The sequence below is a fragment of the Arachis ipaensis genome, chromosome B05 (genome assembly GCF_000816755.2).
Source record: "Arachis ipaensis cultivar K30076 chromosome B05, Araip1.1, whole genome shotgun sequence".
Lineage (NCBI taxonomy): Eukaryota > Viridiplantae > Streptophyta > Magnoliopsida > Fabales > Fabaceae > Arachis > Arachis ipaensis.
Genome location: NC_029789.2, coordinates 130,545,300 through 130,557,186, shown reverse-complemented (window position 1 = coordinate 130,557,186; position 11,887 = coordinate 130,545,300). Strand labels below are relative to the sequence as shown.

Here is an 11,887-nt window from a genome sequence, read left to right as displayed (position 1 = left end):
CTTAGTGCGTGACGGCACAATATCCCTCTTGACTCGAATAATAAGCATTGACATTTTACCTCGACTGCTACTGAGTCGTAAGTAACCACAAACTTGTTGAATATTGAGCTGGAAACTTGTTCTCCAACTTCGTATACTGAATAGCCTAGAGCGGAATTCGTTAATCTAGTGATGTAATTCGCCTTTCCTCTAAATTGTGCTTGTACTTCCCTAAACTTTTGATGAGTGTACACATCTTGAAACTGATCTTCAATGGAGGATTTGGTTGCACATGGTATGACCGTATGAAAATCTGCAGCATCTGATTCTCTCTCTGCTTGCTCCCTACTTCCGAGGCAATTATTGTATTGTTTGACAAATTGAATAAGCGAGCTGTTCCGGGTAATAAACTTGTTAAAAAATGAATGCATGCTCTCGCTCCTTTGTGTGCTTCTCATCCCTGCCCAGAAGTGGTGATCCAGATAAATTGAAACCCATATATGACGGTCTTCGTAAAGATCTGCAGAATATACCCAAATAAGGCTATATTACACCCAAAAACATGCAATTTACACCTCTGCTGTAGATTTTAAACAACATTACCTGAAAGCCACTTGTTGTCCACAAGACCAAAATTCAGCAGAAAATCATTCCAATTCCTATCAAATGAATCTTTACTATGAGAGTTCCAAACAACTTGGCTCAATTCTTGTTCAATTTCAGCATGTCCCTTGTACCCATTTAATTTGCTTGGGATCTTCTTCGTGATGTGCCAAATACACCAACGGTGAATTGTTGTTGGCATACAAGCCTCTATAGCCCTTTTCATTGATGCGCATTGATCGGTGAGAAACCCTTTTGGAGCATTTCCCCCATGCAATGAAGCCAACATTGAAATAACCATTTAAACGACTCAATTTCTTCGTTTTTCATCAAAGCGCATCCAAGAAGTATTGACTGACTGTGGTGATTCACCCCGACAAAAGAACGACAAACCAACTTATACCTGAAACAAATTACGACATTGCAGAATGAAAATCATTACGTACATCCATATAATGAATTTATACACCCAAGGAACATCCAATATACACCTCTGCAGCAGATTCATAGAACAAAATTAATTTAGCAACATAAACAAGAACATCATATTACCTGTTTGTATTGTAGGTGGTGTCAAATGAAATAATATCTCCGAAATACTCAAAGACAGCTCTGCTCCTTGCATCGGCCTAAAAAGCAAGCTTAATCGATTGATCGTCCTTGAGTTCAAGCTCGAAAAAGAAATTCTGATTCTTCTCTTTCATTCTCAATAAATATTTCCCGAATTTCTTTGCATCTTCTTGTTCCGAAACATTCCGCAATTCTCTCGTGATGTAATTCCTCGCGGTGACCCCCAGCTGCCGCAACGAATGATTGGAATGTTTTGCTTGGTCTGATACCGGCCTCCTCATTATTCTCTATTGTACAACGAACGGACATGCTTAGTTCCCTGTGCTGTTTGAGCATCTCTGCTTGCGTTGGACAGCAAGGGTGCGAATGATGCAGCACGACCTTTGAAATGATCCAAGCACCAACATCCTTCAATGTGTGTATATAAATTCTTGCAGGACAATTTAAACCAGCTGTGGGATTTGTCTTCTCGGTCGAAGATATTTTAGATTTCCATTTTCCCTCTCTGCTACATGTAATCAATTGATTCTTACTTTCGTTTCTCTTTTTATTTGTACTCTGAACTCTTGTAGAAAAACCTGCAGCCTTGGCATAGTCCTTGTAAAATTTGTCAGCATCTTCAAGGGTTTTAAAGGTCATTCCAACCTTGGGAACAAGCTGCTCATCAACAACAGAGAGGGGCTGCAAAAATACATGTTTAAAACAAGAAAATACTATAGAATTTCTGCACCTCATAAAAAAATAACAATCAAAGTAAAATACACCCAAGGACTCCTGATCTACACCCGTTACGACAACAAGTCAACTAAAATAACAAGAAAAACCATAAACTGTAAATACACCCAAACTTCCCCTAAAATACACCCAAACTTCCCTAAAAATACACCCAAAAAGTTCTGATCTACACCTGAGCGTCTGCTATAAATTGCAGATAATTAATCAAAACTAATACATTAGATTCAATCCACAGATTATGTTCACGCATTAATTTCACAGTCTATGTTCACGAATTATTCAGCTAGACAATCATAGACGAATAACTGCATCAAATTCAGATTAATCTTAATTAGCTGAATCTAAATCAAATCTCAGGAACTTTGTTCGATTCAAATTCAAAATCCACTTCGCCCTGATTGAGCTGACAATCTGAGGTTGAATCATCCATTATCTTCAAGGTTCGTTCAAAATTTGATTTCAGAAACCAGAAAATCGAAATAAAATGAAGCTAGAGTTACAGTAAGAGAAACTGAGGTGAATGACGAAGAACAAATCAGTAATAAACGCAGAAGAAAGAACGATCGAAAATACAAGCAAAGAACGCAAGAAGGAGAACGAAGAAACTTGGCAAGAGATTCGAAGAAGGTAACGAAATCTTTTGAAAATTGGAAATTATATTATTCACGCGTTAATTGATTTTGATTGATATAATATTCTGTTATATAGCGCGTGACTTGTACGTAACAATTGGAGCGCATTTAAGGTGTTAGTAAGCTTCAGGACTTGTAACACTTGTAAGTGTTAATCGCTTGTATGCTAAGATTAATCCTTAAATTAATTCATATATTTTATTATTATATTTATTGTTTATTAAATAATTTGATATTTACTTCAACATTCATTTTGGCGGAAAAATGGATTAATGAAAAATCGACACCTCACTTCCATTAGTTGAGGAAAAAACCCAATTTTAGTATATAAAGTAGAAGTAGATAGATAAGTAGATATTTTCTCTTAATCCCATCTATAAAATATATGGTAAGAAATCACATTTTATCCCCTCAAATAAAAAAAATTAAGAGATCCAATCTCTTAGTTCTTTAGTTTTGACAAATTTTAAAAGTAGAAACAATTAAACAAAGAATAAATATCCATCTCCATCCCTAGAAATTTCTTCTAAGGACCAGGAGCCCCAACCAAAAAAAATATCAATTTTGGCCCTCGTTCTTTAACATTGTGAGACTAATTAGTCCTCACGTTAATGATATCTCTTCAGAATATATTTATGTGACACATTAATCATGAATATATTCTCAATTTAATTTTTATAAGTAAAAATAAATTAAAAATTACTAATATTACTTAATTTTACACAATAAATTTAACCAATGTATTTAAAAACGGTAACAAAAATATATAAAAAAAATCTAAACGACCCCAACAACTACCCAAAATACCAGACTCGCAACAAAAAAACTATCAATCCTAATTAGTTTTTAACAGATAAATCAATAGTTTAATATGTCACACAGGTTTATTTCGTTAATATAGAAAAAAATATTAACAAAAAGATTAATTAGTTTTACAGAAATAAAGATTAAGGATTGGAGACGTAATTTTTGAGTAATTACCCATATCAATCCCAAGGATTTTAAAAACGGACATTTTAGTCTCCAAGAAAAATTAATGTATAAACCAATCTCCAACATTTCTCTCCATTAGACATGACAGTCCTTCATCCAAAAATAAAATAATAATAAACTTTTTATTTCTAACTTTTTTCTGACTAAACAATAAAAAATAATCAATTTTCTTTAATTAGTAATTACCTTTCCTCCCTTTTCCTTTGCTTCTATTTTCCTCGCAAACCAACATAGTAAGGTGGAAAGCACTCTTCGACTCAACGCATTCCATTTTACCATACTCCTCTAGTCCTCTTGAGTTTTGATTGCAAGAATGTTGTCATTGTTCTCATCCTCACCAATCAAATTAAGGTATGCTTTTCAATTCCCAAATTCTGTTCCCCAGTCCGCTCTCCGTCTTTGCTTCCCTTCAACTTCATCCCTACACTCTCCCTCTCAGTCCCAATTACTTGATGAAGCTGTTGATTCCTTCACTCGCATGCTCTTGGATTGTGTGTTGTTGTGACGGAGGTGTTAAAAGTGAAACAATACAGAACTCTTTGAAATTGAATTTGATTTTATTTGATGAATTTCTTTACATTTATTTATTATTTTGATTAATGTTGTTCTAGAAGGATTACTTTTAATGAGTCTGAACTTTATATTTGCTAGTGCAGAGGAAGTTTGTATAGACTAATTCATCTGCCAAACAATCAACTAGATGAGCAAAGGCAGTTGAGATGGCCCTCGATACTGTAAGATTCGTTTTTCTTTTATTGCGATGTAGTTTCATTAAGCAAATTATTGCCATAATCAGTGAAACTCAGTTGACGTGACATATATCTCTTGAATCTACAGGCCCGAGGAATAAACCATTTGCACAACTGCACTCCAGTGATTGTACACCGTGATTTGAAGTCACTAAATCTTCTTGTTGATAAAAATTGGGTTGTGAAGGTGTCAACTAATTGTCATGTTTGAATTTTCTTGATAGCATGCTGAATGCTATCTGTAGATATGGTTTAATTGGTTTTTTTCACCCTTTCTTTTTTTCTTTCGTATAGTTATGTGATTTTGGCTTATAAAGAATGAAGCACATTACATTCCTTTCTTCCAGATTAACTGCAGGAACAGTAAGCTGTCATAATCCTTATTTCTAAGCTCAAATACTGTGTCATACCCTCTGCATTCTGAATTATTCGTTCTTTCATGTTCTTGTTCTACATTTTGCTGCATATTTTTTATGTTCGTTGTGCTTTATATTCTTCTAAATCTATACAAACATACACAAATGGAGGCATTTGCTATTATCTTTTAACAAAAAATTTGGAAAACCAGGAGCTTCTTGCCGTTTAAAAATTCATTATGTTTGGCATGTTATATTAATCCTTTTGTGATGATGAATACCTATCTTTAGCCTCGGCTTATGTTATGTTCAATTTATAATACAATTACAAGTTCTATGTGCCAAGAAAATGTCAATTGAATAGGGTTTGAGAGAATGAGAGAAGGAAGAAAACAGAGTGAGAAAGAGAAGAGGATTTGAAGAGAAAGACAAGAAATTTATGATCTGCATTACTAGTGAGCTTATCACTAATCTGTGCTTATGTATAGAGAAGGGTAGCTTGCTGTGCAAGCTAGTACAAAAGGCACAACAGTCCGTTCATTCTTAAGTTAGTTATAATAGCTGTAACTAACAGCTCTCCTATGTAGCTGGCACTGTTCTAACAGCCAACAGTTCTTTCATAACCAACTCTTGTAACTCTTCTCTAGACTTTACCAACTCACTCTACTACGATGAATGGTCTTTGGTAACAAATGAGCAAATCTTTCTTAATTTTGTTGAGGCCTAAAGTTATTGTTTGGTAAGAGTTTTAAATAGGTCAGTGTCCTCTGATAATTGCCAAATGGGGCCTTAGTGTAACTACATGCTTTTCATCTCTACCTCAAGCTCCTCTCTTTCATATGCGTGATCAGTTTCAATATTCTGCACGCATTTAGTTTTGCTGCTAAGCGTTTGTTTGGCATTGAAATATATTCATTTTTTATGACATGTTGCAGGCCGAGTGGATGGTGCCTGAAGTATTAAGAAATGAACCTTCAAATGAAAAGTAAGCTCAGTTATCATTGGTTTTCGTCATTAAATTTTTCTTTATTTTGCTTGTGGAGGAGGATTTCATAGTCTGTGTTCCTCTCTGACCTGAATCATCTGGCATAGGAAAAAATAAGTTGGAGTTTTTATTACATATAAGTGTTGTTCTTTGGCTTCCTTGTCTCGTCGTTCTTCTCATTGGTTTTGCCACCCTTTTAAGGCATTCATAATTTTATGATAACAAGTGGTGATTGGATATCCCGGTGCGATGTTTATACTTTGAGTCATATTATGGGAGCTCTCTACTTTGCAACAGCCCTGGGGTGGAATGAATCCGATGCAAGTTGTGTGTGCTGTCGGTTTCTAGCATTGTTGCCTTGTCATTACAGATGATATGGATCCTGCTATCACGGATATTATCAATCAATGCTGGCAGACGTGAGTGTACTCTTCAATCATTTTATCCGTATTCTAAGATATCAGAACTCTTGCTTATAGCATTCTGAAAACCACTTGTTCTATCTGATATGAATAATCACATGAAAGGAAATACACATTTGATCTTGCCAAGGTACAGTTTTGTTTCAATATAACCATTTTTTAATAAAAAATCTTTATAAAGTGCAAGCCAGTTTCAAGAAACCCCTTAATGACGACTCGTTCTCTTAAAGATTTTTATGCTCTTAAAGATTTTTATGCATGATAAGGACTTGATTACACAATTCTTAAAGGAAAAGTCTAGGAGGCGAGCAACTTTTTCAAATTCTAGCCAGCATGTAACCAGCAAAGAAATGTGAGCCATTGGATGAAATTTCACACCAATCTCACACCATTAAAATCATCATTGATGGTTATTTGATGGCTACAAATCACAAAAGTTGCTGCCCCCTAGCACTCCTCATTTTTAAACTAGAAGACTTGGTTGAAAACTAGGGACTTGACGAGTTGTATAGTATTTTTGCTCATTCAGTCCTATGAGGCTCTGATTCTTTTCAGTCTTGACCCTTTCTTTTCTTTTTTTTTATTTTCTTTCTTCCCAGTTACTTTTTTTTTTCAGTGGAGTCATTGTCAGTTTGTACCATTTGTTTGTGTACACAATTCTTTATAATTTTGCTGTAATCAATTCTAAATTTTAATGTGCATAAATTATGAAATGTTGCAGTTGTAGCTTGAATGGAAAAAAAAAAAAAATTGATAGTGCATGGAAATTGTTTGGTGCTGGAAATGCAAATTGGATAAGCTTTTTATTCTTTTTTTGTTTTACATTTTTTTATTTGGATGGGTCCAAGTGTTACGTCTAACGCTTTGGTTTGGTAAAATTTTTTGAAAAAGTGTTTTTCATTTAAAAACACAAATTTTTTATTTTGCATTTGGTATATAAGAAAGATTATGTATTTGTACTTGCAAATTTTAAAAGATAGAAGTGTTTTTAAAAGCATTTAAGATGGAATTTTTCAAAAATAATTTTGCATATTAAAATTAAAAAATCTAATATAATCTTATATATTAATTGATATCTAAATATAATTTTTATATTAATGTATATTATAGTATTTTTAAATTTTAAAAATTATTTTACTAAATGCTATTATTACTTCTCTTTTATCTTTTAAAATGACCTTTTTAGCCGATCAAACATAAATTTTTGTTAGTTTAGTCAACATTTCTTTTTCTTTTAGAAAAGTAATTGAGAAGCCAATTCAAACGGATTAATTGTAGTAACAAAGGAAAAAGAGTAAATACTCAAATTGATGCATGAAAGATTATTCGATCTTTAAAATTGGTCTTCGAAAAATAAAATTAATCAGAATTGTCCCCAAAAAATTTAAAAATACTCACGTTAGTCTTTTTGTCTGTTATTTGACAAACAACGTCAACATTTGCTTACCTGTCCGTTAGTGTCACAAGTCAACAAAAGCTTCAAAGGTGTTGTTTTCTTTGGTCACCTTTTTCAATCCTTTTTCATTATGGTCTATTCCATCTTTCTTCTCAAAATAGAACATCTCTCTAATCCAATCCTTCGTCTTTGATTCTCACCTCCAACAAAAAAGGATGTTTGGCTTTGTGACGTTTATTGATCCACAAACGGTTAAAACCATTTTAGACAAAGGGAATCCCCATTATATTCGTGGGTCTCGAGTGCTTGTTAAATCTTATCGGGAAAAGTAAAAGGTTATTAAAAGGTACTTCCTTGTCTAATGTTTCTTCGGTTAATTTACATTTGCAGCTCAGAATTAAATGCTTAAACTTGACATTAGAAAGGGTTGTTGTTATAATTTGATTGTTTCTTGGTATAATTGTATCAATATCTGATTATCTTAAGGTTAATTTAGAGAAATTTATATACGATAATAGTATATATTAATTAATTTACTTTCGTCCTTTGTGTATGAATGAAATTTAGTAATTTAATTTTATCCTTTGATCATGCTAGTTATGTTGACAAATACCTCTTTTTCAAGAAACTTTTCGTATCAACTTTAATTTGGTTGCAGAAAGTATGCTGATAGAATTTAGCACTCTATGTGTTACTCACCTCACCACATAGACATGGATTCTAAAATGAACTCAAGTGAGTATCATATTATCTTGTTTGGAATCTATATTACTTGTCCTGTTCATATGGCTTGTTCTGTGATCATTCTCTCATTAGTCATTAAAATAACTATTTTCAATTTTTTTTTGTAGTTCCAAAAAATTGTGGCAATGCTAGATTTCTTAGGAGACAACTGATGAAATACAAAGGAGACGTTTTTGCCCAAAATTGTCTGCCTACTTCACCCCATTTTCGCTTCTCCACGAATGTAACGAGAGCTTCAGAATGTATGTAGTAGTAATATGAATTGCATTTATTTATTATGAGTACATTCTTTGTATCATTCTTTATAAGGCTACTTTACATTTTTCAGATCATTTTAATTTCAACTTTCATCTTCAAGAATCTTTCAAAAACACACACGGAAAGAAATATAGAGTTTAAATAGCCCAAGGCCAAAGGCATCAACTTTCTTTTGATACACTATACAGTACCAAGTAGCTTTGAAGTTTAGTCAAAATCTCTGGCTTTTAAGATGAAGGTAGCAGCAAGAGGATTATAAGTTATTAGCAGTAATATATATTATATTATGCATAGTTTTCAACCATATTGTATCCTTGTCTAGACTCCGGCCAACTAGATGCTGCCTATGATGTAGTTCAACAACAATGGTATTTAACGAGGATAAAGGATTAGGGTTTATTCTCTTTAGGACTAATTTGACAAAAATTTCTAAATATATCTTGTCATCAGCCATTCTGCACTAACCTGTCATGTTGATATAACACACTAACGACTACATAAGTAAGATTTAACGTCGTTACTGACAGAATGAACGGAGGGGAGACGGAAGAACTAACGTGACCATTTTTAAATTTTTTGGGAACAATTTTGATTAATTTTTTCTTTCAAGAACCAATTTGGAGACCGGGTAATTTTTTAGGGACCAATTTGAATATTTATTCAAAGAGAAAATATATCTTTTCAATTTGTTTTTTTTTAATTAATGTTATAAAATAGACTTACATTAAATTATCTTTATATAAAATTAATAATTAAAATTTTTGTTAAATAATAATTTAGTAAAATTTATTAAATTATTTAATAATTTTTAAATATTATTTTATATAAAAATATTTACATGTAAGTTGTTGTCTATAAAATATAATTTTTATCGGTATTTTTTAAGTGAAATAAAAAAAGTAAAGAAAATGTGATATAATAAAAGACTATTGCTATGCTAATGAAACTTTTTTTTTCTTCACATGATGAACACAAGTAGCATACTCTAGAGCAAATACATTTACCAAGTCTTGCACAGCTTTTCTGCTTCGTTACAGAAGTTTTGTTTCTTCTATAGGATAAATAATTAGTGAAGTTTTTCTACGGATGGGCTTCGAGACCTTTTTTGTGTTTTTTTTAATTTTATTGATTGTTGTTCCTATATTTTCTCTTTGCTTTTTGATTTTTTTTTGGAATGATGTATATTAGAATCTCTTTGGGGGTTTATTTATTGGGACTTAGATTTGGTCTTCTGCAGGTTTTCATTGTATGTCTAAGACTCTAATTGACAGAGACCGTTTTGAAGCTCCATCAATGTCATGGTGCAGGGAACCACAAACGAAAATAGATTCTGACACACAAACCTCACTCCTTCATGAGTATTCCGTATAATCTCACCGTTGCGATACATTACCAAGTTTGTGGCACCCTCCATTACACTAGCAACACAATAAAAACTACTATAAAAAACACTCTTCTTTGCAATGAAAATGGTACCGAGATTTGCCTTATATATAGGGTAGCACTCAACACTCCCCCTGTGCTGACTTAGCACGCCCCCCCCACTTTTTTATTCATCAGCCAATGACAATTCGCCACGTGTAACACGTCCACCCCCGTGCTGACTCAGCACGCCCCCCATATGTTGCAAATCCATGCAACCAAACTTTGCCACGTGGCTATCATGCCCCCACGTGCTGCATTCAACACTCCTCTCCCAGTGTTGAATCTTTCATCTGATAGTTCCACCAATTTGTAAATCCACTCACTGTATCCATTTTCAAATAAAACATCAATAGTAAATCCATAACTAAAATTTTTAGCCCCATTGCTATGCTAATGAAACTTTTTTTTTCTTTCACATGATGAACTGAGGTGGCATACTCTAGAAGAGAGACATTTACCTAGTCTTGGACAGCTTTTCTGCTTTGTTACAAAAATTTTGTTTCCTCTATGAGATAATTAGTGAATTTTTTTCTACGGATGAGCCTCGAGGCCCTTTTTGTGTGTGTTTTTATAATTTTATTTGTTGTTGTTACTATATTTTTTCTCTGCTTGTTTTGAATTTATTTTTTTGGAATAATGTATATTAGAATCTCTTTGGGGAGTTTATTCATCAGGACTCAGATTTGGTCTTCTGCAGGTTTTCTATTGTATGTCCAAGACTCCAAATAGTAGTAGCTATTAGGTTTAGTTTGGGTAAATAATTTAATTAAATTCTTTTTAAAAAAATAGCTTAAATAATAAATAATTATATTAAAAGTAATTTATAAATAAGTTATTTTGTGTTTCGGTTTTTAATTTTAAAAGTGCTTATTTTATAGAAATGTAATAAAAAGTAGTAGTATTAAGAGAGAAGTTATTTTTTTAAATTTTTTTATAAGCTCTTAAATAGCTTCTTAAAAAGCTACAATTTGATTTTAAAAATTGCACTAAACATTAATACTACTACTTTTTATAAGTCAAAAAGCTTAAAAAATATATTTTTGAAGCTTCCCAAAGTCCTTAATGTTTAGAAATACATTTTACCAAAAAAAAACATGTTTAGAAATACATATTGTTGAATGAAGGTTTAATTCGTTTCGCGAAATTTTCAATTAGGTTCCTATACTTTTTTTTTTCTTTTAATTAGGTTCTTGCACCAAATTTTTTTTTTCAATTGAGTTCTTATATTTTTTTTATTTGAGTTTCTGCACCAATTTTTTTTAGTTGGGTCCCTATATAATTAAGTCAATTACTACCAAGAGAGACATAATTGAAAAAAAAAATTGGTGTAGGGACCAAATTAAAAAGGAAAAAAAAATATAGGAACCTAATTAAAAATTTTGCGAAACTATAAAGATCAACAGAATAATTAAACCTTAAATGAATTCACATTAAAAAAAATTATTGAAATTAATAGACCTAAAGAGTAGTCATTATTTTTTGGTAAAAAATTATTATTTAGCGTCTCTAATTTTAATGATAATAACTAATAGCTATGGGTGCAATATTTTATTAGGTGACAATTTTTTATTTATTCCATTCAATTTTTTTCTAATAATAAGTTGATTTGTCAATATTATTTGATAATTTTTTTAATATAAATAAACAATTATCAAGAGATAGAAACAAAAATTAACTCTGATTAATTGTTAGAGCATGAATATTCTCCAAGTATAAATTTCCTAATATATTCTTTCCTAGCATAATATTAAATATTTTTGGTCTTCCACTTCACTCGAAAAAATATATAGTAGAGTTGGACAAAATTTTATAAACAGGTGTATATTAAGTGTATCAGCAAAATTATAGTAAGTGTGATGCTAACCACTTCAAACATACTAATTCAGCCTCTTTTAACTTTATATTATTCAACAAATTTTCTAAACCATAAACCCTAAAATTATCTGTCCATGTTATACTTTTCTAAAGATAACATATCTCTTTGTTGTTATTATTATTATATTTAATTATTTTATTAACATTTATAATTTTATCAAGTTT

General features: G+C 31.8%; 1 protein-coding gene across 3 annotated transcripts in view; it reads left to right on the top strand.

The window, feature by feature from the left end:
• The window catches only part of LOC107644150 (serine/threonine-protein kinase EDR1), a 129,025-nt gene that overhangs the window by 48,749 nt on the left and 68,389 nt on the right, over positions 1-11,887 (top strand). For 2 of the 3 annotated variants that reach the window (XM_021102778.1, XM_021102777.1), the window contains exons 2-4: positions 4,169-4,246; positions 4,350-4,448; positions 5,553-5,602. In XM_021102778.1, the coding sequence (XP_020958437.1) occupies positions 4,232-4,246; positions 4,350-4,448; positions 5,553-5,602 (164 nt within the window). In that variant the 5' untranslated portion in view covers positions 4,169-4,231. Of the gene's footprint in view, positions 1-4,168; positions 4,247-4,349; positions 4,449-4,555; positions 4,625-5,552; positions 6,022-8,078; positions 8,156-8,271; positions 8,497-11,887 lie in introns of those variants that run through there. The other variant, XM_016347958.2, reaches the window with a different exon arrangement.